At 40.4% G+C, this 27737-nt stretch overlaps 1 protein-coding gene and 1 pseudogene across 1 annotated transcript in view; one reads left to right on the top strand and one right to left on the bottom strand.

Annotated features, from left to right (window-relative positions):
- Window positions 1–6407: 6407 nt before the first annotated feature.
- The window catches only part of CCDC80 (coiled-coil domain containing 80), a 36228-nt gene continuing 14898 nt past the window's right edge, over window positions 6408–27737 (bottom strand). Inside the window, exons 4-8 of the mRNA XM_081797044.1 lie at window positions 19250–19386; window positions 17373–17521; window positions 10599–10702; window positions 7921–8001; window positions 6408–6911 (exon numbers count right to left, since the gene is read on the bottom strand). Coding sequence (XP_081653170.1) covers window positions 6565–6911; window positions 7921–8001; window positions 10599–10702; window positions 17373–17521; window positions 19250–19386 — 818 coding nt within the window. The 3' untranslated portion in view covers window positions 6408–6564. The remainder of the gene's footprint in view (window positions 6912–7920; window positions 8002–10598; window positions 10703–17372; window positions 17522–19249; window positions 19387–27737) is intronic.
- Window positions 18774–18899, top strand: LOC115937901 (U4 spliceosomal RNA; annotated as a pseudogene).

Genomic DNA, 27737 nt, shown 5'->3' with positions numbered 1-27737 from the left:
CATGGTAAAATTTTTCATTCAATTTTTTTGTTGTTTTGTACCTTTTCTTTCAAGAATTAATAGTAATTCCAATTATCACAGCTAATTAAACTTGATTTGTTCATGACATAATTTCCTCATTCATAACTTTTTAATGCTAATTTATCTCTCAGCTGGAAGCTGCCATGAAATAGATATTTCTCTTCTGAAAGGGCTTTTGGCTGATACACTTTCTGAGGTTTTGGGTTGTTTGTTTGTTTGTTTTAGCATCTAGCAATTATTTACTAACAGCACTTTTTCTAGTCATATTGCTCAAACAGGTTTTACATTTTTTATTACTTTCTATAGTCATTTAACATGAATAACAGCTTGTCTGGAAAATATTTCTTGAGTCACCTTTTTTTATTATCAGAAATCTCTTTTTTTATCATTTAGGGTTGCAAGAAGTTAAATGTTTCCCTGCTATTTTATTGTGTATGGACGTGTGTTTGTGTATTTTTTCTTTCTTTTATAGGTGAACTGTGTTCTAAGCCTAGGTGATTGAATGCCTATTGTATGGGTCCTTTCTTTAAGGTTTCTGTGTACTCCTCTTTAAACAAAGTTTAACACTCTGAGCTAAATATATGCCACATATTTGCCACAAAATGGCATAGGTAGAATCTCCTTTACCTAATTGCTCTTTGCCTGGATACTAGGAAGCCGGGACCATAGAAAATTGCAATGAGGGAATTTTGTAGATGATGCTTTTCTTATAGGTTGAAACTTCTCCTTTGAGGGCCAGTTCCATAAAGATGGGGGAAAACTGTCTCCTGTCTGTGAGGAGGGGGTGTCACTTGGAGTTTTAGTTTATTCCTCTGTTTTAGGTGGAGCACCCTGCTTTGGTTAAGAAGTCAGGTTAAGCGAAGTGCCTTGAAAGTAGCACACAAACTTTCTCTACAGCTGTGAAATTTACTGCTAGAATTTTTATATTGTATACTTCTATATCATATAATATATATGTTATATTTAATACTCTATATACATCTAATATGCTATATAAAATGCTATATTTTATATTTTATAAATTTTTATATATACACATATATGTATACAAATACATACTTAAATATCTGTACACACACACATACATACATATATACATAACACACCACCCTGCAAAGATTTCCCAAGTTCATACATTTGAAAGGACTCACCAGACTCCACAAAGTACACTTTTATTTAAAGGCCAAGGATACAGTACAGCAAGAAAAGAACGTAGACATTGGCAATCCAAGAGAGAGCTCATGACTACGCTCTGCAGGGTTCTCTTCTGTTCATACAGACCACACTGTCTCCACTGTCTCCTGCCTGAACTACCAAGATCTGTGTGAGGAATCTTGACTTTGGGAGAGCTCAAAGCAGAATTTTCCAGGATTTTTATGCCTTGCTGGCTATGTAATCAGCTGGATTTACTTAATCCTTAGGCCAGTTGGAAACCATCATTAAAGAAACTGACCCTAGGGATCACCAGAGTAGTTCCAGACTTTAAACAGCACATCATAAATCCCACTGCTGTAATCTTGGCCAAGGGTCAAAAACCAGACATCCTTATCTCCCCAGAGATAAAGATAAAGCATTTCCAAGCCTAGCTGTAAACCAACTCTGTCCTCCATATATACACCCTCACCCCCAAGCCTCCTTCCTCCAATTAGGAAGCTAGATGAGTCAGAAGGGGGAACGTAAGGACACAGCCATGTCACCTATCTTTGGCCTCTCAACAGCTGACCCTTGCATAGGCAATGGACTACAAGTGTTTTCCTTATCTTTCCTCTTGCCAAGTCTCCCCAAGTTGGGGATGGTAAATAGGCACACGTTACTCAGAGTTCGTGCTATAAGATTAAGGCCATTCCCTAGTTTCAATTTTGATGAAGTTTTCTATAAATTCACTACTTTTTGTCCATTTTGGTTTATTTCAGGGAAAGTGGTGTTTACAAATGAATTAATGCCACCATCTTCCCATGGATATCTAGACAACTTCTTAAATCTGGGAGAGGGAAGAAGTTCCCAGGAGAGGCAGTGCTTGCACTGTGAGTATCCAAAGCCCTTGACCATGGTGACAATGGAGTCAATATGAGGCACTTGCTCACGTCATGTGGACTTGACAGGAAGAGCAGTTTATAATTCTAGACTGCAAAAGACTGAAGAACTATCACCACTCATCTCTCCTTGGTTCCCTCTGCACCCCATACCCCCCCCCACATGAGGACCCAATATTGATTATCCATGCACAGTATTTTATAATTAACTGTGCATATGACTATTCTCAACTAGTCTATGAGCTTCTGTGCAGGGAAATTTTTTTTTTCCAGTTTTATATTCCTGGTTTCTAGGAGACTACACAGAAAATAGTATAAATACTATAAATGTTTGAGTCACCATATAACTTGAGTCTAATCTACAAGCTAGTGTCTTGGATTAAGAACCAGAATGACCAGATGGTTCTTTGCATACATCAAGGCTTTCAGCTGTTGTGGATCAGGTCTTGCCAAATTTGGGAGTATTCCAGCCTCTGCCTACCCTACCCTACTTTGGCTCTCTAAAGAGTGTTCATCACAAAGAAGTAAGCTAAAGATAGAAAAGAGCACTGAAGGAGACAAATGGAATGGCAGTGAAGTCTGCAGGAGGAAATTATTCTTTCTCTAACATTTTTGGGAAGGGAAAGCGAGGCTTGCTTCCAGGGATTGGCAATCTTCCAGAAGTGGTTTGTTCCCTATCTCTCTCCCTCAAGGATTTCCCTTTGCATTGTAGATATTCTTGAAAAGGGTGGCACCTTTAGCCTATCAGTTATGCCTAATCAGTTGTAGCCATCTCTGAGCCAGAATGGGTCATGGGAAAGTGGCTGGAAAAGGGAAAAGGCCCAGGAGAGAGGAAAAAGATTCTTATGGAGGAGGTAGAAAGCCAAAGAAAATTTTGCCCAGGGTCAGTTTTACTTACTCGAAATCACCCCCTCCCTTCACGCAGCATCTTTGCCACATGTATCAACCCATAGATTGGAGGAATGGGGAATCACTCTTTCTAGAAGGAAAGTGCTATTATTTAAGTTCTCTGCAGCCTGTCCAGGGACATCCCAGTTTGTCCAGGCTTCAGGATATCAGAGAGGTGATGCCTGTGGTCGCCACATTAGGAAATTGTGTTGGAGAGCAAGCATATGCCTTGTCGGAGGGACTTCATCAGTGTTCAGGATGCTCAGTCTTTGCCAGCCTGAATGTCATTGGAAGCTCCAGTCTAGCTGTATGGAGATGATGAGGGTTTCTGTGTTAGAGGTTATGAGCCCATTGGGTCCAGCTGCAGCAGTGCACCGTATTGGAAAGAAGTTATTCAATACATTTCCCCATTCCCATAAAAACCTGGAACTGGAATCTGAACTATGAAGTCTGGGTTCTCTATAAATTTAACATTAGTTCAATTAGAGGAAACCTCTGAGTTTAGTATCCTTCTCCCTATGGCCAAGAAAGATTCATAAATACCATGGAGTTAGATGATAACTTAGATATCTATTCCTACTCTCTCATTTTGTAGATGAGGTACTGAGTCCCAAAGGTAAAATGACTCACCTCAGGTCACACAGGTCAGTCTGTGGCAGAGGGAGGACCAGCTATTTTCCCAAGTCGGGTGGCCATTTTATGGCACCCTTGAATTCTATGACACCTGACCCTTTGCCTCTCACTGCCCTAACCTTGGTTCCTGAGTTCTTAATAACATGTACAAAACTAAGAGAAAGTTTGGCTTTGGGAGATTTGCACCAACTTTGAGAGAACTGAAGAGACATAGTTAGCATTTAACTGTGCTTAATTTTGTCATGAAGTTCAGAGTACTCATCAACCACACCCCACTATCTGCACCCCCCAAACCATTAAGTACAGAGCAGCCAAGGAGGAGAAAGAAGGCAAGGAAAGCAATCCTGCAGGGAAAGGGGAGTTAGTGGTGGCAGAAAAACAGACAGGGGTCCTTTTCAAGAAGCTTCTCTTTTTCTGGAATTTCCATACATTATTGAATACTGAGATCATCAATTGGTGCTCATTGAGCCATCATTGCCCCTGGTCTTGAGTTGTTTTTATCACCAAGGCTCTAGAAGTTGAGAAGGTGTGAACTTCAATGTTAACTATAGTCCAGAAAATGAGACCAGCTGGGTTCTACCGATTCCACTGTGTCTGGACTGCCTCCCTCTGCCTCTGTGGAAGGATCTCTCTGCCCTGCAATTTCTCCAGTGAAATCCCAGAGCTCTGCAATTTCTCCAGTGAAAAACAATTCCTGGAAATTCATGGAAGTGCATTGTGACAACCAGCAACTTTGTTTCCCTCACTCTCCTGGGTGTTTTTCTTTCTGCATACCGTAATTCCATAATAATTCTCAAAAACTATGTCTTTTTTGTTGCTGTTGTTTGGAAGGAAGCACTTTCATTAAAAAACAAAACAAAATACCCAGATTACAAATGACCCAACCTGTACTCCCAGAAGACACAGATTCAGGTGAGCTCATTGTCTAATCTTCCCATTTACTGAAATGTACTTTGTGTTTTTCCACATTATAGGATTTGAGGACATTTACCAATGGCATTTTCCTCTGCATGTGTCTCAGTCCCTTTGCTGAGCTATGGCTTATTCTACAGCACTGCAAATGGATGATTCACGGCTTCTTGGCCCACTCACAGGAGGAAAGAGAGTTCAGATACATTACTAATTATGATTTCAGTGCCAGTGAAAAGTAATCTCAGGTTATGAGAAAGTGTTGTCTTTCTTTGGTTGTGGGCAGCTAGAACTTTACTAATATTATTCTATAAGTAAATTTTCAATTATTATCTAATTGGTTTCCTTGGGAGATGAAACTTACTCATTATTATATTTCCTGAAATTGAGACTCTTTGGGCCCCTTACTTAGAAATCGTCCCTGTGTAATTTCAGAAGCAATGGTAAAGAACTCCATTTCTTAACTGGCGATTTTAAGCTAGCCATCACCTTGGCAAATATTTAAGAGCAATTACAACATCCTGGTTCTCCCACCTGCACACTTTGAGCAGCTGGTATAGACTGTTCTAAAAGGAGAGAGGAAGAAAGCTCTTCACCATGGGAGGGGTTAGGGGTGGAAGCATAGTTTACACAATAAGAGAACTGTGTTCTAAAGTCACTTGAATTGTCTGGACCTCATTTGCCTATAAAACAGGTAAGAATGAATGGTCTTCATGGAGAATTAAGGGCAAAATAAGGGATTTCTCAAGTTTATTGAGCTACAAATTCCACTTTTACAATATAATTATGTATAACCAAGTCCAGATGATGTAAAGACAAATTTGTGCAAATAGGCACAGATAAGTTAATAACTAATATTCACATGTGGCCTGAATGCAGTTATTAATAACTATGACCATGAGAGTTAATAATCAATACCAAGAGCATTAATTATTAATAAGAGGGACAAAAAATAAGAATTATCGATAGAGGCTGGCACGTTAAGATGCTAAATGCCTGGGAATTGGACTGACAGCCCAGGGCAAGTTCATAGATATTAGTTGGTAATATTACTTGGTGTTTGTTGAAAAAAAGAGGGAAGGGAAAGAGGGAGGGAGCATATTTAGTTTGAATTGCCATATCTAAAAAATAAATGCTCTTTTTCAAAGATAAATATTGTTTTTTGCACTCCAGCTACACTTCTATCCATTGTAACTTAGTAACATTTACCTCTGAAAACAGAAAGAACCCTTGATATACTCTCCTTTTTTGTAAATTTCTTATATAAGATACCAGCATGGTAATAAGTCCATTAACTAGTAAGTACAGGGGTGTCAAGTGTGAGGGGTCAAGCTTTTCTGTGCCAGGAATTCCATGGCACCTGCTAAAATTCTGGAAGTATCACCTCTGGTTGCAATGCCAGATTCTGGTGATGATTTAGGGATTCCTTTTCCTGGCCCTCTGATCTGTCTCTGAAAATACAATAAAATAAGAGAAACAGGGCAGAAAATGGCTATGATAGCAAAGCTGGGTTTGGTGTTTTTCCTGGCTTTGGTGGCCAATATCATTGGACTCCTATGGTATCAAGCTTTATGAAAGAATCTCACAATATAAAGCAAAGCCATCTCAATCATTTTTAGACTGACATTTCCAAAAGTGTTAAGAAGGTGTTTCCTTTGTTACATGTGTTCAGATGTTTCCTGAAAACATCTGTGCTGTGATCTTTAATTTTCTTTAACAATCATAGTTTTACTTACCAATGAATACTTTTTAAAAAATAAATGAGAGGTATAAATACTTTTACATAGAATTTTGTGTTCTAAATAATGGCTATCATATAAGAAGAGGGAAATATCCATTCAGCACCAGATCCCCTCCAGTTAGAGAAAGAAACGATTCTCTTAAACATCTTTATGATTTAAGGTTTCAATAACAACTCATGAGTAGGCAAAAGTTTGCTATTTATTTAATTTTGGAAGAACACAGAAAGAAAAAGCCAGGGGATGTAGGCAGTGTGGAAAAACTCCTTTACATAGCTGGCCACTTGTGGCTTTAACAGCTGCATGGGAAACTGGCTGGGGCTAAGGTTACGTGTTTCTGTTCAGTAAGGGTATCCATGGTGGTAACTCTCATGATGACGGTAGTCATCCTGGTAACCATCCTGGTATCCTTGGTGGTAGCCATGGTAACCGTAGCCTGCGTACTCATCTTCTGGGCAGCGCATCCCCAGTGACTGCTGAATGGCCATTTCCTGTCTCCTTAGCTGCATCGAATCAATTAAATCATACACAATCACCATGGACCACATTGGGGAAGGATACCAGGATTTGACATTTCCATCTTTTCCAACTAGAAGCATGGAGAAGTACTCTGGGCTCACTTGAAAATAGTTCCGGATGTCTTTCACCAAATGGGCTGGTATGTCTTCTCGCTCCACAACAGAACTCCCTAGAACAGGGTTAGAAAAGTTGTTGTTAGGGGATTGAAGTCACCCCTCGAGCAAACATCAAAATGAGAAGAATTCACTATGAGAATAGGGAAAGTACCCATGAGTCCTTTGGTTCAAAATCCAATTAAAGAAGGTTGCTGGGTTTTTCCACTAGAAATTAAATGTCCCTGATGTTCTGCAACACTATTAGTGTCAAACTTTAGGACATGTGATGTCTCTTTTATAGGAATGTTACAAAATATAAAACCAGTCCTTTAATTTAATTCTGGCAAGATCAACTTCTTTCAAGTTTGTCACGAACAGAGATTATATTGTTTATATTTCTAAGTTTATTTCCAATTAGCTTAGTTACTTCTTTGCAAATATGGCTTTCCTTTTGATACTTTTTTGTATAACAGAAAGCTTATTTCATTTTCAAAGGGAAAAATACCAATTATGCAAGATGTAGATTACATGTATTTAAACTATTATGGTCAGTGAAAAGGAGAAGGGGAAGGGGGAGGGCGCTGATGCTTTGTGTGCCAGGGAGTTTATGCACTTTATCTCTTGTGAAGAACTTGATCTTGCAAGGAAGAACTGATTTGCTTTCTGAAAACTTGAGTCACTAGTCATTTTCTTTCAGCTTCTCTGAGCCTTTCAGTATTGATCCTCATGTATTAAAAGGGAATCAGTAAGATATGACCCAGGTGCTTCCTAAAATTATTGTGGGAATTAAATGAGATGGCATAGATAAAAATGCTTTGTAAATCATAAAGTCCTATGCAGACAAAAAGCATTATTCTAGTTAAAAAAAAATGGATACTTTTACTGTCACTTATGAATGATTTTATATTAAAAACAATAATAGTGATTGCACTCTATTTCCCGTTTGCATGCACATGCACAAGGTGGGGTGAGTTCAGTGAACTGTGTTCACCTTAGAGGTACACCCACTGCTTGCATACAGTTTAATATAATTTAATTGAACTTAACAGTAGTTCATAATGTTCTAAAATAACAGCACTTTACCATTAATTGGGAACAGTTCTAAAACTCCCCCAACTTCCTCTCCAACCCCTAAAAGTTTCAGAATGGTTATGTGGCGCAGACCTGAAAGAAAAAAGAAAACCATAAAATTGGTAAATCATATTTTACCTCCAAAGGCCGATGTCTGACAATTAGAAATCTCTACATTAAAAAGAACATAGAACATAACCTGATGGATTATTTTGCTATAAAAATAATAATCACATACTTTTAAAACCTCGAAAAAGACCAATTGTAGATTTAGGATTAACAACAGGGTCAGATGTGGTGTTTTGTTTTGTTTTGTTTGTAGATGGAAATAGAAGAATTTGCTCTTAAACTGTGGTTCTATTAAATAACAAAACAAAAATGAAACCATTGGAACATTAAAATATCTGGGATGATCTGAGCTGATTTGTGTGCTGAAAAAAGTCATGCCTGAGGTTATAACAGCTTACACGGATAATTCAACTGTATCTAGGAGAAAAGACAGCAGAACCCATCTGTTTTGATTGTTAAAGGTATAGTTCTGGCTTTCTTGCACAAAGGTTTGTCAGTGTAAAGGGCAGGTTCTTATCACTTATTTAGAGGATTCAAAGGAGAAGCACTTAAGCAAGCACAGTGTGCTTCCCGCATTCAGCTAAAGTTTCAGGAAAGGAGAGAAGGTCATGCCTTGGTAGCTTGTTGGAATTCTTTTGAGGATGAAGTGCACAGGAAGGGATTCAGGAGAAAAAAACATTGGAGGACAAGAGGGCTGTCAGTTCATCATACCAAGATTTCATGGTGTTAGACAAAATGCCAACCTAGGCAGGGTCATAACTTGGGACTAATAATATGAATATTGATGGAGTTTTTTGTTCAGAGGAGAAAACTGACAGTTGTCATGGCAGGGGCTGTTTTAAGGAGGAGCTAAAATCCAAGCAAAAGGCTATTCCAAAAAAAAAAAAAAGTTTGTGGTCTTGCTCTTCTCCCAGAGAAGTGAAGCATTCTGTTCTCCACGTTGTTGAGTCATGTTTTTCAAAAGGGAAGATCCTGAATTTAATTATTCCCAGAAAATAGGACTTGTTTACATTTCCTGTATATTACAAAAGGGTTTGCTTGCACTAATGTGATTTAGGTTCTGTGTGCAGAGATTAAATGAAACACCACTTAATAACTGTTCCAAAACTGTCTTTAGAAAATTAACAAGGCATGATTTTATTGATATTCTTATTGTGAAGGGCCATTAACTTCTCTAAGAACTTCTGTCTTACCTAGCAACATTGGTGGCTACAAATAATTTAAAATATGCTTAAAAATACAAAAAAAAACCACCTCTATATTGATATAAAGTCTTAATTATTAACTTTGATAATAAGGACTATACATAAAAACTCATGAATTTTCTAGTTGTTCTTACTGTTATGAGCTTATTTTCTGCCTGCTTTTGAGTTATTATTTTACATCTTAAAACTGAAATGTATTTGTAATTTAAGATACTGGGTCATAGTAAGGCCCCAGGCTCTGTTAATGCTTTACAAAACTTATACGGCCATCTTTTTATAAATCAAGCACAGTTTTATAACTAACAAATGATTCTTCTTCCTAGTAGAAGGATCAAAATAATGCTGATTTACCTGTGTTCCAGTTAGGAATGGAATTTTTAAAATCTGTGGCTTCTAGCTACCCCCACCCCCCCACCCCATGACTGTCAAATTCTTCCTCTGTAGAAGTGCATTTTAAATGAGATTTCAATTGTGAATTCCACTTTTGAAACTGCCCTTAGCTCCTTCATTCACCATAGCACTTAATGTTCTATGTACTATGCATTTTCCATTCTATGTGTCCATATTCAAAATGATACTATAGGCCACTAGGATAATAATTTTGGTAAAGAAAGCAAATGTTAGTCTTCAAAATACTGAGCAATTCACTATAAAAAATAAATAATAAATTATGTTTCTCTTTGACCTACTTGTCCTAAAAATAAGATTCTGTTTAATAAATCTTGCTGTCTTTGGTGCCCAATTATAGATCAAAATCCTTTTTAAGGGAATGGCAATATAGTACAGTATGCTTCCATTAATATATTATTTCTCAAAGCCATTCCTGTTTTACAAAAGACATTTAATCTATGGAGAAAGATCCAGTGTTTGTAGCTAAGTATTACCTAAGTAAATGATAATACCTGAGTTTTATGATGTTGAGACAAGTTAAAAAAAAAAAGGGCGCCTGGGTGGCTCAGGTCATGATCCTGGAGTCCCGGGATCGAGTCCCACATCGGGCTCCCTGCTCGGCAGGGGGTCTGCTTCTCTCTCTGCCCTCTTCCCTCTCATGCTCTCTGTCTCTCATTCTCTCTCTCTCAAATAAATAAATAAAATCTTTAAAAAAAAAAAAAGAAGGCACATAATACACATAATACAGATCACTCAAAGTAAAACAGTAGGTATTTTCAAACACTTCAGTGAAGAAACCCAGAGGGGAGAATATTGAGAAAAAAAAAAACAAAAACAAAAAAACTCCAGTTGACTAAGGCTCCAGTCTGAAAGCAACTTTATACTCAGTACAACTGAGTAAGTGTCTGGGAATCTCCAGTCTGGACTGAGGAATATTTGGATGATCTAAGCTTCTATGTTCCATTTTAGAATTGACCAGAAAGAGAGTGGTATGGGAAAACAGTGATGACGAGGCTTCCCACTCACCAAAATTGCAGGCCTGGCCACTGAGAGCCGAGAGCTGCTGTGAATAGGCCCAGTCTTCATCATTAGGGGCAGAGATCACCAGCAACCGCCTCCTCCATCGGAACCTGGAACAAGCAGGAGGCATGATTACTGCTTCAAACAATAGAGGCTAGTGTAAGAAAGAGGAGTCACTTTGGCTGGTGGGTTTGCCTGTGCCCAGAATGAAAAACACTGGCCCTTAGAAATATCTCATAGTTCCTCAAAGCCATTAAACTGCATTTCCACATTTCTTGCACTTTTTCTGTTATAACTTCACGGTCTGCCTACTGTAGCATTTGCATGAAGCATCAGGCATGAGCCTGGCCACCATGCCGGGGGGGTCACTTGGGGAGACACAAAGCTCTCAGATGCCATGAAGACTGGCCAAAATGGTATGTTACATTGTAGCCACAGAAATAGGGAATCCGAAGGGAACTGAAGAAAACTCAAGTTCTAATAGAGTTCACTAGGGCTTGGAGGGAGTTAAGAATTGAATGTATGGACAGGAAACAGTAGAAAAAGAGAACTAAATTTAAAGTAGGTGATAGTGACAGGAAGAAGGAAAATGGGGAAGTGGCTCAAAGAGGTCAAGGAGGGTTCCTGGTAAAACAAAGCCCTAGGCATCTTTCTTGGTAGCCGGTGGTTCTTCCAGAAGCAAATGCAAGTTCTAAAATGTAGCCTACCATCATTAGTAAGAACCAACATTACAGAGTCCTCCTGTGAAGTGGGATGGGGCTACACCTAGAGCCTAGGATTTTAGCATGTATGGTAAACCTGTTTCTGCTCCAACACCGTAGGGTAGTAGAAAGAGCTTTTGTCTTATAACCTGAGTTCATGTTTCATCACTGCTAACTTTTTGGGTTCCTTGAGCATGTCACTGAGTTCATCAAAGTCTCAGTTATTCCTTATCTCTAGAACCAAAAATAGCTTCTACTCAAAAGAGATGATAACACCTAAGAATGAAACTAAAACCCATCCATGTAAGTTGTCCATGTGATGGCGTGGATATAGATGGTGGCTTGATTTGTGGGCTTCTAGATGTAGAACTTTGTCTATCAATGGGCCTCGGACATTTGTCGGTCATAATGCCAAATGATAAGTGATTCAGTCCTTATGTTTGTGTCTCATTTCATAGCACACATTCATCTACACTGACAACATTAGAGATCAGTGAAGGCACGGCCTATTGTCTTCATTTTACAGATGACAAAGTGGGGCTTAGAGAAGAGAAGTAATTTGCCTAACTAGTAAATCAAAGAGGTGGTACCAATGGCTTCCCTAGTCTATCGCCCTCAGAGATCCTGAGGCGTGGCTGACGCAGCCGGGGTCCCTCAGGAGATAGGAAGGAAAGAGGGTATGCATCCAAGGGCTAACAGTATGGAGTTGTCTCCAATCCCACTTTCACTGGAAGAGGGCTTGTGCTTTCTGCCTTCTGTGCAGACTACAGTGGGGTGTTAGTGCACTCGCTGAGCTGGAAGCCAGTTGATTATATTCATGACTTCTCTCCCTGTGCTCGTTCTAGCCTCACAGTGAACATGAGAGTTTTCAACCCCACAGAAAATGGCCTCTTGGGGGAATAGTGGTTTGGGTGAATGAGAGAAAATGATAGTCTGATGAAATACAACCTCTGAATGGACGCCTATAGCAAGGCTTGCCAAGGACTGCTTGCTGTGACATTACATTTGCTTCCTCTGCTTGTTTCTCTTCAAAGGGAAAGAAAAACTAAAACCTCCACTGAGGATAGGGAGATGAATGTATTTGGCATGGAGGAGGGGAGAGGAGCGTCTGAAACTGTCCGAGATCTCCTGGGAAAGGGAACAGTGACTGCTGTCGGATCACAAACATGGTCTCCTGCACCCTCCCTGCTTCCTTAGGACGCAGGCCAGCCCAGCACTGGCCCCCCAGCCAGCATCCAAACCAGGCCAGCCTCCTGGCCTCACACAGAGCTGCAGGGTATCCTCGAAGGAGCTATTTTGGGTGAGGTATATTTTGGCTTGTTTACCTGTGTGCACCACTGAATGCTGTCCTGATTGGACAGGGACAGGATCTGAGACTCCCTGTCGCAGACATAACTAGGCAAAGGTCATTTCCCCTAAGTAATGATTCTTTCTCCCACGGACCTTCACATTAAGATACAAGGCTCCAGCTCTCAACACTGAAGGAAATAACTTGCATAGTGGTAACAAGAAGTGTCAACATGGCCCACATCCTTATTTCGGACAAATTGTTCTCCTGTCACTTTAACTTATCAGTAAATAAAAATTCTGTGAGCTGCATGTGTGTGTGTTTTTGCTTCTCTTAACTGGAATTCCCAAATTAGTGTGCATTTGCCCACTCTTTGGGGCTTCTGTCTCAGAGGAATGTAATTATAGCCTGAACCAGATGAGTGTCACTAAAGACCAGACTGGCTTCAGAATCTGGTCAGCTGGAACCAGGCTGTATAGACTCACCAACAACTCAGCAAATTTGAAGGAAAATTCCGATTGGATACTCATTTATTTATAGAACTGCTATTTAAAAAAAAAAAATTTTTTTTTTTTTTCAGTTCTTTTTGCCTGGGTTTCAATCCTGAGGTGTTTACTAAATCTCCCCCTACCTCTCCTTTCACGACAAAGTTCTCTAACTAGGAGCCGAATAACTGGTCCTAATACTACTAATAGCCAGCATTTGTTGATGACTTACTTTGTACTGGGCTGTGTGCCATCAGTACCTTTATTTTTATTTTATTTTATTTTATTTTTATTTTATAAAAAGATTTTATTTATTCATTTGACAGAGAGATAGAGAGAGCCAGAGAGCACAAGTAGGGGGAATGGCAGAGGGAGAGGGAGAAGCAGGCTCCCCGCAGAGCAGGGTATCAGATGCAGAGCTCCATCCCAGGACCCTAGGATCATGACCTGAGCTGAAGGCAGGCGCTTAATGGATTGAACCACCCAGGAGCCCCACCCCCCATCATTACCTCTATTGAATTTACCTTTCACAACAATCTTAAGAATAGATACACTCATTATCCTCATTTTGCAAATGAGAAAACCAAAACTCGGAGAAATTAAATAATCAGCCCAAGGTCACATAGCTAATACATGGAGAAACCAGGAATCAAACTCAGGGCTGTCTTATTCATGCCTTTAGGTAATACACGATTCTACTTTAACTTTTAAGATCAATGATAATTATCAGCACAGTGATTTCATGAGTTGTGACCACAAATCATGCATAGCTATAGGACATCCAAATTATAATCATATCCATTCTGAGTATCTACAGCAGATGCATGTTCCTGACATAGTACTGAATATTAAAGTCCATAAGCCTCTGACATTTGAATGAAAATACATTTACATATCATAGTGCCCTATCCAGTACAAAAGGCTTTAGATGAAAAATGTGCATACAAGTCTTAAAAATCAAAGATATGCCAAATTCAGATCAGTGATCAACCGGAATGAGCACAGCAAGCTTTGTATGTGATCAAAATTGAGATAATGTCAAGCCTTCCCTGTCAAGATTTGAAACCCATGACACAGTAATTATAAAAAAGACAGCCTGCCGGGTGCCTGGGTGGCTCAGTTGGTTAAGCGACTGCCTTCGGTTCAGGTCATGATCCTGGAGTCCCGGGATCGAGTCCCGCATCAGGCTCCCTGCTCAGCAGGGAGTCTGCTTCTCCTTCTGACCCTCCCCCCTCTCATGCTCTCTCTCTATCTCATTCTCTCTCAAATAAATAAACAAAGTCTTTAAAAAAAAAAAAAAAAAGACAGCCTGCCTGGGGACGGTAAGAAAAATCTCTCGGAATGTCTGTAGCTGCAGGTCCCAGAGCTGGCCCAAATCCTTGGCTATAAATAACAACAATGAACTGGGTGGTAAATGCTGTAGAGCGTGGGCAACCTGAGTTTACAGGGTTGGTTCAGCAGGTATGCATCTTTTAGTCCTGGAAGATTTAGAACTAAGAAGAGAAAGTTTTCAAAGAATCATAGTGATAATATATATTTCTAAGAAGGATCCTGGTCTTCTTTATATACATAATTTATGTTCTCGTGAAACTTAAGAGAATTTGGCTTAATAAAATGACAACCTTGAAACTTTAAATTATAAAGTGTAATTGAGTAATTGGCTTAGATGTGTGGTTTTACATTGTGTGCAGGTACTAGAACATCTGAGAAGACTTTATTTTTTTTTATTTTTTATTTTTTAAAGATTTTATTTATTTATTTGACAGAGAGAGACACAGCGAGAGAGGGAACACAAGAAAGGGGAGTGGGAGAGAGAGAAGCAGGCTTCCCGCAGAGCAGGGAGCCTGATGCGAGGCTCAATCCCAGGATCCCGGGATCATGACCTGAGCTGAAGGCAGATACTTTAACGACTGAGCCACCCAGGTGCCCCCTGAGAAAACTTTAGATTCACTGTATTTATACGATTACTGGATCATTTAAGTACTCAGCAGGGTTTTATTTGTTTATTTCAAACAATTCAAAAATACATATTAAATGTAAAATGTTTGAAATAATAAAATTGTTTAATTATTGAGTTTGCAAGCAAGATCAAACATTATTCAAAGCCCATTAAAAGTGATAGCTAAAATTTGCTAGGTTATAAATAGAATAATAAGATTTAAAAGCCAAACTTAAAAGTTTGAGAGCTACGGTCTTAAATTTATAACTTGGATATATTTAACACTAATTGTGAAAATCAAAAGTAAACTTCTAAAGAATCTTATCTGCCATAAGGAAGGAAGGGAGGAAGGAAGGAAGGAAGGACGGAGGGAAGGAAAGAAGGAAGGAAGGCAAGCAGGCAGTCCGAGGGAGGGGAGGGGAGAGCAGGGGAAGGAAGGAAAAGGAAAAAGAACACCTCAAGGGAACCAGAAAGCTTTTATCATCAATCTTCTACATCAGTGCCATCGAGAGGGATGACCTTGGACCAGAAGTTGATGTTTCAGTGCACCCAAGACTAGACAAAGAGCCATCTGTCCAGTGGAGTGGTAGAGCCCTTTCTCAGCCAAGAGAGTGGCCTGAAGACTGAGTCGAGCCTCACATCCTTCTAAAGACATGCCCCTTCCATCTCCATTCAGATGCTTGCACTGCACTGAAAATTTGAATGAAGGAAGAACCTCAGGTTCCTTTCAGCTCTGAAATCCTGTGGTTTTAGGGATATCTCTCCTTGCTTCAAACCCAGGGCTTCTGGTTCCAAGACTAAAAATAATTCACATTATATTTTCAAAAGGAGTATTAGGCAAGAATGTGGACTTTGGGAGCTCAGTTCTCCTGGGGCCACTGAGTCCTAGAGCTGACACTAGCTCAGTGTTGACAGTTATTTAATCTCCATTAGCCTCAGTTGTCCCATCTGCAACACAATAATACTTACAGTATTCAGATCCTAGAATTGTTGTAAAGATTAAACTCAGGAGGGAAGATGAAGTGTTTGGCACAGAGGCAAGCATACCAAAAGTGATCTCTTGGGACACCTGGGTGGCTCAGTTAGGTGTCCGCCTATTTTGGTTCAGGTCATGATCTCAGGGTCGTGAGATGGAGCCCCCTATTGGGCTCTGTGCTGGGCATAGAGCCTGCTTAAGATTTTCTCCCACCCTTTCCCTCTGCCCCTCCCCCTGCTACTGTGCACGCACTCTATCAAAAAAAAAAAAAAAAGTGATCCCAGCAACCCTGGGATGTAGTCAGGGCTACTTGTTAATATTCTCCATTATGGGTGAGATTTTTAAGGCAGGTTAATAGAGAAACATAGAGAAATCAACATAGCTAGTAAATTGCAGACCCCAAATTTGGATGAACAATAAGTCCTATGCTCTTTTCACATTGTGAAGTTCTCTTTTAAGAGACCCAAGCCTCCCGAATCTAGAGGAATTCAGATGATCTATTCATCTACTAATCATAGAATCCTTGATTCTCCAACTCACATATGGAGAATATGCTCTATAAACACAAGTAAGAAGTTAACAGCTTCCAAGTTAATGAGTCTCCAAGTAAATGCTGCTCCATTTCTGGAGCCCCTTAGCCATACAGTCCAGCTAGGTGTGGGGGGTGCGGAGGGGAGATGTTACACTGAGATCTCTGTGCGTTTATTTGTTGTCAGTGGAATTTCTGCCGCTTTGTACCTCCTAGGGCCCCAAAGGCCCTGTAGAATTTTTATCCAACATGGGGGAAGGGATGGAGAAGGGAGAAAGTGGAGCAATTGTTTAAATCAATCTTCTCTAAATAAATCAAATTTATTGAAATTTTCCTACAATGGCTTTCAATAAACTCTACTCCCCAGGGAATCAGGGAGCTGGGTCAAGAGGATTTCTTCTTTTGAGGTCCTAGAGGGGGCTTTTGTTGTTTTCTGCACAGTTAGAAGGAAGTGGAAAATCAAGCAGAGTGTTCTAAATCCTGTTTGGAACCAGAGGGGCCTAATAAATAAATATGTAAAATAAAAATGCTGTATACAAAGCCCTCTAAATTCACTGATAGAATAAATGAACCCTCCCAGGTCAGAATTCTCTATTCTGTGCCAAAATAGGAGCCATAAAGAGAGAAAAGACCTATCCAAAACCACCAAATCAATATTCAATCTTGGAGCTGACCCCAGTCAACCTTGTGACCAGAGCCCTTTCAAAAGACTAAGCCCAGTGGCCAGAGGGCTATGAAGCAGACAGACCTTCCACCAGGGAAGGTCTGCACACAGGTCTACTTTGTGTTTCCTTAGCCTTTGTATTAGCTCACCCAGAACACCTTCCCACCCACCTCCTCAGGGACTCCAAATGTGGGGTACCTGGATAGGAAGTTCTCCAATGACTGCTTCTTGTCTTCCTTGCAAACAATGCCCTCCTTCTTCTGCTTTTCCATGTCTTTGATTCGGGACTGGAATGTATCGATCAAATCGAACACAGACTTCATTGATATAGGCACTTCATAGTATTGCTGTTTAAGAACGAATAGAAAGCATATAGTGTATAAGGGTGTTTCCTCCCTCTGTTTGGAGGATAGAAAGCCTGGGAGAATTCAAGAGAGCACTGGAGAAATCAGAGCCTGGAGGGTTCATTGATTTATAAACTAAACTCTCTTTTGCAAAAGTACCTCTGTTGATGTTTTGAGGTTCAGAATCCATGAAACAACTGTCCCTTACCTTTTATGAGAATTTTTTGCATACCTTTTAGTGGAAAGGGTCCGTGCCTTCCTCATCACACATATTTTAGGTTCGCTTCCCTATTTCTAGGACTAAACTGGTTCCTGTTCACTACACCACTGAAGAGAAGGTGAGAAATACTATAAACAACACAGGAATGGAATAACCTGTTAAGAGTATCTGACCTGAGCAATAAGGGTAATATTCCACCAGAGGGAGGACTGTTCTGTGGTCATCAGGAATCCACATAAACCCTTTGTGATTCCCAGAGACTGTTTTATTGAGCAAGCGCCACTTAAAATTAGGTCATGTTTCTATACGTATTCTCAGAAAAAAGTTGGAATCCAGCTTCAAGATAATGCAATTCAGTTTCCTGGATCACAGCTGTCTGGACTTACAACAGCAACCTAAGATGGATTTGAGGGCTGGATGAGCATAGGCAGCATAAACTAGAGAGAAGTCTGGACATAGCTTGGAGTTCTGCCCCCAGTGGGAATGTGAAATGTGAAAGCTGGCAGAGACCTTTGGGCCCATCTAGTCCAGCCCCTCACATTAGAGGTGGGGCAACACAAGTGAGGAATGGATTAATAAAAGGTGCTCTCGCCAGATCCAGAAGAATACTGCAGGTTGGATCAGCTATTCCTATTCCGTTAGTCCAGGTGACCTTTTTCCTGATGATTTTCACATAAGCCTGGTATGCTATTGATGTGCCGAATAGTTAAGACGTGCAAGCTGGAGCCCGCCTGCATGGGTATGAAGCCCAATGCTAATTGGGTGAACGTGGGCAAGTTACTTAATCATTCTGGGTCTCTCTTTGTTCTTCTGTAAAATAAAGGTAATACTTGTTATTTATCTCAGAGGTTTGAGATAGGGATTGTAAACGGTTGACGTGAGTGCCTGGCATGCAGAAAACACTTAATAAAGTTAGATATTTTTGATAGTACTATTATAATTATTATTAGTGTTACTACATGGCACAGTTTTTCATGGGTCAGAACTTCTGTCCCTAAGCATAGGAAGAAAGTAGGTATAAAACCCTGCTGTTTTAGCTTTGTGCAGTGGCAGTATCGTAGCCAATGAGGTTTATCCGAGGCGCGATTATTGCTAATTGTAAACCCTGCTGTCTTGTCCATGTTGGATCAGGAGGTAAACTTCCAGGCCCTTCCAGAGTAGGTCATGTTAAATCTGGCTTTCCCGAAGGAAGAAGCCAAATACTCTTCACCTTTTATCCTTTGAGCCTGGCACATCATAGCTATTCAACCAGTGTCTGATGAATGCATGACACTGAATTTTGTCTGAGTCAAACAGCTGGGCCACAGGAGGCCATCCAACCCAGCTCTTTCCATATACTTCATTTCTAGGCACAAATTCTAGAGGGCGATGTGGAATATCTGAACCATTCCAAACCTTTCCACTTATAAAATAATCTGTGCCTATTCATATGTCTAATTGATTCATTGGCAAAAAATTCCGAGTTGTATTCAAAGGAATAGAACTGTATCATCTAAAACAGAAACCCATACCTTGACTCTAAGGTCCACATCTGTGAGCACCATGAAGAAGTCATTATAGGTCATTCCATACTCTTTCCTCAGCTCACCAATGAGATGCTGGTCTACCAAGTCCTCATCATCCACCACTCGCATAGGTTTTTCATTATCTTAAGGCAAGTGAAATGTGAATAAATATAGGTGCAACAAGACAGAAATAAGTGGGAAGCAAATGGGTGAAGGCTCTGGGTCTCCATCCTGAGTTAATTAGAACAGCTTTCATTAATTACACACATTCAACTAACATTTTGTTTGAACAAAAGTTTCCCAAGTGAATAAGTAAATATAGAAATAAATGAATAAACTAATTTTGAAAGTCAGTACTCTGACTGACTTGATCAAGCCCCACCTCTGCCTACCTTGGTCGTAGTGAATCAGAATGAGCAAAGTGAGAGTGAAGGCAGCTGAGTCATCCCTGAAAGAAGACCGCCAATTCTACCCTGGGAATGAGACATCACCCCACCTCACCAAGGAGATTTAAAATTTATTTTAGTTTTAGTTATTTATTTAGTTGAGTCTAAAATCTGTGTCTTTTCCTCACTTTTATTAGAGAATCACCTTGGGACTCAGTGAACTATGTCATTGCTATAGAGAAAAATAAGCCTAGGTTCAAGCCTGGCCACAGGTTCATTTTAGCTCCAGAAATGTAGGGCTTTTTATAATACAAATGTTGTGAGTGAAGACAATTTCAAGCCACGTGTTACTAAATGTACGGAAGTTTTTAACCATTATGTATTTTTTTAAACATCAAGCCCTAAAAATAAATTACTATAATTTGAAATCGTTCTTGAAGAGGTCACTAGGTTGATGGGAAGTATGAACATGGCAACTCCTATGTCTCTGGAAATCATTTTAACATTTCTGAGATGATAATGCTACTTCCCTCCCTTACATGTCACCGTGTTTCCCTCAACCTTACTAAAATATTTCTCTGCAAAATAATCCCCTGTACTTAAAAAAAAGTGAAAAAAATTAAAGTTAGCAAATATGTGATAATAGATATATTAGTGAAAAGAGTCTATCAGTTACTATCCACATTGCTACCCATGAATAATATTATAGTAGAAACAACCACAGTTTTGCAGATACAGAGGTTATAGAGCTTAAGTACCATAGACCATTGCTCTTTTATGGATTAAAAGGGGATGATTACAATTTAACTATTACTTTGGTTTATTTGATTAGGATCATTGAAAGTATACAAACAAGGAACTTGATTTCCCCCAAAGCAGATCAAAACATGAGGAGAAAGAATCTATTTTCCTCCCCCAAATTGTGACAGTTCTTCATGCAGGGGGTTCAAAGACATGGGAGCTGACAGCTTATATGAAGACCAAGCACTGTCTGCAAAATGAAAAATGACATGCTTCATGCATATGAACTATTTTTTAAATGTATATTTTTTGCTGCCATTAATTAATTACAAGTAATGAAAAAGAATTGCCAGATCCATGTTGGTTTTTGTTTAATATGTCTCATTGAGCAAAAAAAGCAAGTTGTTGAAGAAAATGTATAGTAAACGTTACTCTTGGTTAAAAGGAAATAAAGCAAAAGAAAACACATCTGCACAGGAATAGACGCCAGAGAATGTCCGGAAGGACATCTAGCTGGTAACAATGGCTGCCTCTAGGGAATGGAAAAGGTGAGGTGGAAGCTTTCATTGTTTATTTCACACACGTCTATAGCATTTAAAGTTTAACAAGAAGCATACTTTACAATTAATAATAATAATACTAAGGTAAATCATTAAAAACTGATTTAAAAAATGTTTTTAACAACTGATGTTTCTAAAATTTTACAAACAAGATTTTATCTGGAACCTAAGGATTAGCATTTTTAATTCCCAACATACAGTCATTCATTCAACAAAATATTTGTTGCCAGTGTCCTGAGCTAAGTCTATGCTGGGCCCAGGATTCAGAGATAAGTAACTTGGATGGAGTTCAAGTTCCTAATTAGAATCAAAACTAAACCATTACATCTACCTAACAGAAAAAGTTACAAAAACCCCTGAATGGCTGAGATGGAAGGAGATTGTGGTAGATTTCAAAGATGGCCCCGACTCATTACCCCTCTCTATACCTAGACTCTTTGCTTAGTAACTGCAGCTCTCATTAAGGTGAATGAGTTCAACTATCCTGCCCCTTGATTCTGAGCTCATCTATACAACTTGCTTTGGCCAATGCTAGCTGATGTCAGCACAAGTGACACAGACAGAGGTTAGAATTGGGCCTGTACATTTGGGATTGCTCTTGCCTCTACCACGGCCATGAGAACAACATCCACACTAGCCTTCTGAAAGCTAAGATACACCAAGTCACCCTGGCCCCAGCCCAGACAGGGCCAATCCAGATCAGCCAACACCAGTTGACCACTAACGTGTTCAAGCCCAACTAAGATCAGCAGGACTGCAAATACATGGACCAGCCTCACTGAGGCTCACCAAGCCCTGCCCAGATGAGCAGAACCCTACAGACATGTGACTGAATGTTTAATAATTATATGCCACTGAAGTGTGCAGGTCTTCTTTACAAAGCCTTATTGTGGCAATAGAGAAGTGATACAGACGTTATCTGGCACAACCCAGTCACATTATCAAGAAACAATAATATAGGAAACATTATATGGAACAGGAACTGAAGAAGACACTGTGGTGTGTTGTCCAGATCCCACCTTGAGACGCAAGGCAGCTGTGAAGCTGAGCAGCTGACTCCCTCTCCAAAAATCACTCTCCTTGGAAAAGTACTGCCTTTCCCCCTAGTCACACACTTACTAGGGGAGAGCCCACATTCAATGGTTGATGAGGTGGGGAGGGGGTAGATCTAAAAGCTGTCCCCCTTGCCTCGAAGTGGACCATTCTGAAGGTTTGACTGCATTACAATTAAAATTCTCTCTCTGTTCTCGCCTATCCCTCACCTCTCATAAGCATTATTCCTGAGAATACTCCCCATTCACCCCATGCATGCAAATCTCAGGGTCTCAGAGTCTTTTTCCCAGAGGATGAACCTATCACAGAGCCCACGAGGGGAGCAACTTGCTCAAGTTCACATTAGTAGTTAATAACAGAGTGAGGGTGAAGCCTCAGGTAATAAGACTTCACTCTTCTCTAGTGTTCTCTCTAGTTTACCAAAATATGTCCCACTCAAGGATAGGAAGGACCTATGACCAAGATTTAAGCCAAACTTTGTTGTAACTGGGATATAGCAAGAAACCAATTTCATGGTCTGATTTCTCCTTTCAACTGAAATATTTTCTGAAACATTTTGACTCAACATTAAACATAAAACATTTTACACTTCCAGACTACAGAATATCTAAATCCCAAATGAACGTTTGTGTCAAGGAGGAGCATCCACCCCCCTCAAAAAACAATGAAAACACTGATCAACAGTGGCTGCAAAGATGGGCGCAGCTCTACCACAAGACAGAGTTCCCCTCTGGCCCAATTCTGGGTATGTGCGAAGCCAATTCCCAGCTCAGCTGCCTGCCCTGCTCCAGGTCTCTGTTAACGCTCTGCATTCTGTCTCAGTTGGAGCTGAGACAGGACTGGGTGAACACGAGGCTCTCCTCAGTCTGGAAATGCAGCATACATCTGACAGCTTCTTGTTATACTTATCCACGTTTTGCCAAAGCTCTCTAGTCCTCATTCACAGGGCTTAGAAGCAAACATTCTTTAGGACACCTCCTATAAACATCCTATAAACGTCCACATGATCTTGATCCAGCTAAACGGATTCCCAGATCCAGACTCATTTGGTGGGATTTGGCTATCCCACACAGCTTGTCCCTGACCTAAGGTGACTGAGGAGGCACAGAAGGGAGTGTGAACTCTGTCACACGCTGGTGGGGACCTGTCCTGCAAGTACAGCATTGGCTTGGGTTTCCATCCTTGAAGAACCTCAATTCCAAAAGTCAGTGGCCAATTTCACATTGCAGTAGATTCGTTCATGTATTTGTTCTTCCAAGTCTGACTACAGACAGCAATGACATTGCCGAAAAATTCTGCTCCAGTCACAACTAATTAATCACCAACTGGTGCCAGGCATTACGTTCGAAGCTTCCATCCGAGATGGCTTCTTCTCTGTGATATTCATGGTATATCTCCTCCTCCTACCCTGTCCTACCTGAGTTTAGGCATTCTGCCAATGTCCCTGGACCACATCAGCCTCTCCCACTGCTTCAGAAGTTTCTTATCTCCTCTAGCAGTTTTTCAAAGCATGATCCACTGTCTACCTTCATCACAATCACCTGGGGCACTTGTTAACATTACAATCCTTGGATCCAGAACCATTGGATCAGAGTTGCTAGTCGTGAGGCCCAGGAATCTACATTTCTTTTAAAGATTTATGTATGTATGTATTTATTTATTTATTTGAGAGAGAGAGCATGAGAAGGAGAGGCAGCGGGAAAAGGAGAGAGAATCTCAAGCAGACTACACGCTGAGCACGGAGCCCGACTTGAGGCTCCATCTCACGAACCTGAGATCACGACCCCAGCTGAAAAGGAGAGTCGGGACGCTTAACCGACTGTGCCACTCAGGTGTCCCAGCAATCTGCATTTTAACAAGTTTTCTGAGTGACTGTTATGCAGTCTAAGGACAGAGAACAAGGACAGGATAAAATCCAAATCTTAGGCTTAGCAACCAAGGCCATTTCTGTCCTGAAGTCAGCTGATCTTAGCTAGCTGATCCTTTAACTCTTCCGAATATTATGCTCCAGCTTCTGTTTTCGGTTTCTGGAAATACGCCTTCTCTTTCTGGAATGCTATCCCTACCCTTGTCCACATGGGATCTAAGTACCTGTCAACCTGTCTCTACCTCATCCGTGCACTCACAACACTTTTACATGCTTCTGCAAACATGCTTATCACCTTGCACTGCAAGTTGTTTATGCATCTGTCTTCCCACTAGATATGAGCAATGCATCAATAGGGACTGACCTTTGATTATCTTCTAAATCCCTGCAGCCTGGCACACATAAACACTAGGTACAGATCTGGTAATCACAAAATCTCTTCCCTAAGAAAGATGTCACGTAAAAAGAAAAAAAAAAGAGGGTAGTGAGGGATAGAGTAAAGAAGGTGAGCAATTCTGAGTCTATACAGAGAACCCATCGTTAAACCCTTGCACTTCCTTTATCTTGTGAGCCTATAACACAGCCATTCTAAGTGTAATTTGAGACTCATCATATAGATTTATTTTCTAAATTTGGGTTTTCATGTATGAGGTCTTATAATTGTATTGCTCATATTTTTAATTTTCTATATATTATGATCTTTTGACATCTTAAAAACCCTTTCTGACTGGGGAGAGACTGCCCCTCCCAAGGCTAGCCAATTCTTAGAGACAGCAAAAGGTCCAGCCTGCAGCAGCTCTCTTAAATTCAAGCCATCCAACCCAATACCCTACCTCCTGGATCTGGCACATGCACCCCAGGAAACAGTATTCCTTTGCTTTAATCATCCCAGGGTCAGGTACCAGGCAACTAGGGACCACCCCTATAGCCCAAAGCCTGCTGAAATCATTCAAACTAGCCAACCAGAAACTATTCACCATGTCCTGCCCTGCCTTTCTCTTGGGAACCCCGGGGATAAAGGCAGTGACCAAGGCTCTCCCCTCCTTGTTCTGCTTTCAGACCCAAGCCAGGCTCCTCTTGTGGCCCTGGGAGGCATACTGCTCTTTCCTCTCTGGGACCCATGAGCAATAAATTCTATTTTCCTTTGGCATTCTGATCTTTTGAGTGTCATTCACTGTGCTGCCCCATTCGTCACCATACCTTAATAAACCCTGTTGGAGGGGAGGGTAACAGGCAGCATAGATAAAGTGTGTTTATATGGCATTTAAAATATAACTATCCTATTCAAGAAGTCAGCACAGGCCAAAGCTGTGGATAAATCTGAAAGCAAAGACTCCAGCAGAAGCTGAATTGCTTTGATCTCAAGAATATTTCTGGGATTGCTGAGCAGTCTGTAGTAGATTAATCTCAGTTAGGATAACCCTGGGCTCCACCGATGGGATTTACTTTCTTTTGATTGGAAACAGATCAATTTAAATGACTTTGTAGTTGATTCCCCTCCTCCTATTTTACTGTTTGAGTGGGCTGGTTGCCTGCCTACCAACCCCTGTGAGATGAGTGTCTGGATTAAACCTATAGGTGGGACTAGCCTGGCCATTCCTGATCACAAAGTTGCTGCTTTCACTTGATCTCTAGAAAGAGCAACTTGTCCCATCAATGAAGAAAGTGTCCTGCCAGGTTCTCTTCTGTTCCACAGACTAACTCTACCAAAACTTAGAAGTTATTTAAAATTTATTTGAAAAATATACTTAGAAATCTTTAGTGACTCCACATGGTTTACCAAATAAAGTTTGGATTCTCTGGCCTGGTATTTGGAATCCTCTAAAATCTGGTGCCAGCCTCTTTTTCCCTCTGTTCTACACTTAATCTTCTGCTCTCAAGCAAACCTAGCTGCAAATCAGAACCACTCAGGCAACGTTTTAAAAATATAAATTCCCGAACCTTATCCCCAAACTGGCTCAATATCTTGGAAGGGGGAAGGGAGCCAGAATCTGAATTTTCATCCTCATTTATAAAGAGTACCTATAAATTGAGATTAAAAAGAACAATCCTGGGGCACCTGGGTAGCGCAGTTGGTTAAGCGTCTGGACTCTTGGTTTCAGCACAGGTCATGATCTCAGGGTCATGAGACTGAGCTCCGCATCAAGCTCCGCGCTCAGCATAGAGTCTGCTTGAGATTTTTCTCTCTCCTTCTGCCCCTCCTGCTCATGCTCTCTCTCTCTCTCTCACATAAATAAATAAATAAATCTTTTTTTTTTTTTAAAGAACAATCCAAGAGAAAAAGAGGTAAAGGACACTAAAAACAAAATATAAATGCTTCCTAAACATATGCAAAGATGTTCAATCATACTCATAAGAAGAAAAATGCAAACCAGCAACACACTGCACTAAGATATCATTTTTCACATACCGCATTGGCTAAAAACATTCACAAGTTTGGTTATACACTCTGTTGGAGAGGTTTAGGGAAATAGACACTCATACATGCTGGTGCGATGACAGTATGATACACCTTGTGTGGAGAGAAATCTGGTGATATCTAACAAAGATAAATACATTTTCCACTTGGCCCAATAATCCTGTTTCTCCGAATTTATTGTAAAGATATACCCACACAGATAGAGTGACATAGGATAAGGTTATTTACTGTGAAATTGCTTATAATAACAAAATACTGAAACTAATCTAAGTGTCCATTGACAAGGTGACTGGTTAAATAAACTGTGGTAGAATTTTATAATGGCTTAATAAAGAATGAGGACAATTTCTATATACTCATAAGGGAAGGTCTTCAGGAAATATTTTTTAGGTGAAAAAAGCAAAGTTCAGAGTAGTATAAATACTATATCTTGTACTAAAGGGGGGATATAGGTGTTTATATTTATTAGTATTTGCATAAAGAAGCACTAAATTCATAAATAAGAAATCATAGGGGTGCCTGGGCGGCTCGGTCGTTAAGCGTCTGCCTTCGGCTCAGGTCATGATCCCAGGGTCCTGGGATCGAGTCCTACATCGGGATCCCTGCTCTGCGGGAAGCCTGCTTCTCCCTCTCCCACTCTCCCCGCTTGTGTTCCCTCTCTCACTGTCTCTCTCTCTGTCAAATAAATAAATAAAATCCTAAAAAAAAAAAAAAGATAAATGAGAAATCATAAAGACACCTATGGGGCAGAGATTAATAAGGTATAGGGGTCAGGAATGGGTGTAATGCTTATCTGTGTATACCTTTCTATGTAGCTTTGACTTTGGAATCCAAAAAAATGCATCATCTCTTTAAGAAATTAAATAAAAACAAAAAGTACTTTGATGGAGTCATCACCTATCAAAAAATCTCCATTTTCAAGGCCTCTCCAATAAATCAACCCACTTTTTAAAATTCTCTGATGTTTACAGCTTCTCTAATGACTGCAATTGGAAGAGCTTAACCTTCCACCACATTCTTCAAGCACTGTTTTGTATGGTTGACTTATATCAGGTGCTTTTCGTCCCTTGATCATCAGGGGTTGATCTCGACACTGATGCACTTGAGAGGCAGGAGGTTGGTGAAATGGGATGACTGAACAAGCTGGGGGCAGGCTCCCCAGCCTCCAGGGCACACAGTGATTGATAATCAGAGACTGAATAAACAGAGAGGGACACCCAGCCAGTGTCTGGAAATCGGATCCCTCACCCAGCCTGGCCTCCCAGCACAAGGGGGCAGCTGCCAGACTTTGTCACCATGATGAAAGGAGGAGCTGGGGCAAAGGGTCAAATTTTCAGGTGCTCCTGAGGGGAAGTGACATTTCTGCATTGTTATGGAGCAGGCGAGGCTTGTCCATAAAAAACAATTCTCTTCCACAGGATCAGAGACAGAAAGAGAATATTAGGCTGAAATGGAGTCTATCATTCTC

This window comes from Leptonychotes weddellii, chromosome 1 (assembly GCF_054177405.1).
Source record: "Leptonychotes weddellii isolate Sample4059 chromosome 1, ASM5417740v2, whole genome shotgun sequence".
NCBI classification, from domain to species: domain Eukaryota; kingdom Metazoa; phylum Chordata; class Mammalia; order Carnivora; family Phocidae; genus Leptonychotes; species Leptonychotes weddellii.
This window is presented reverse-complemented; position numbering and strand designations above follow the sequence as displayed.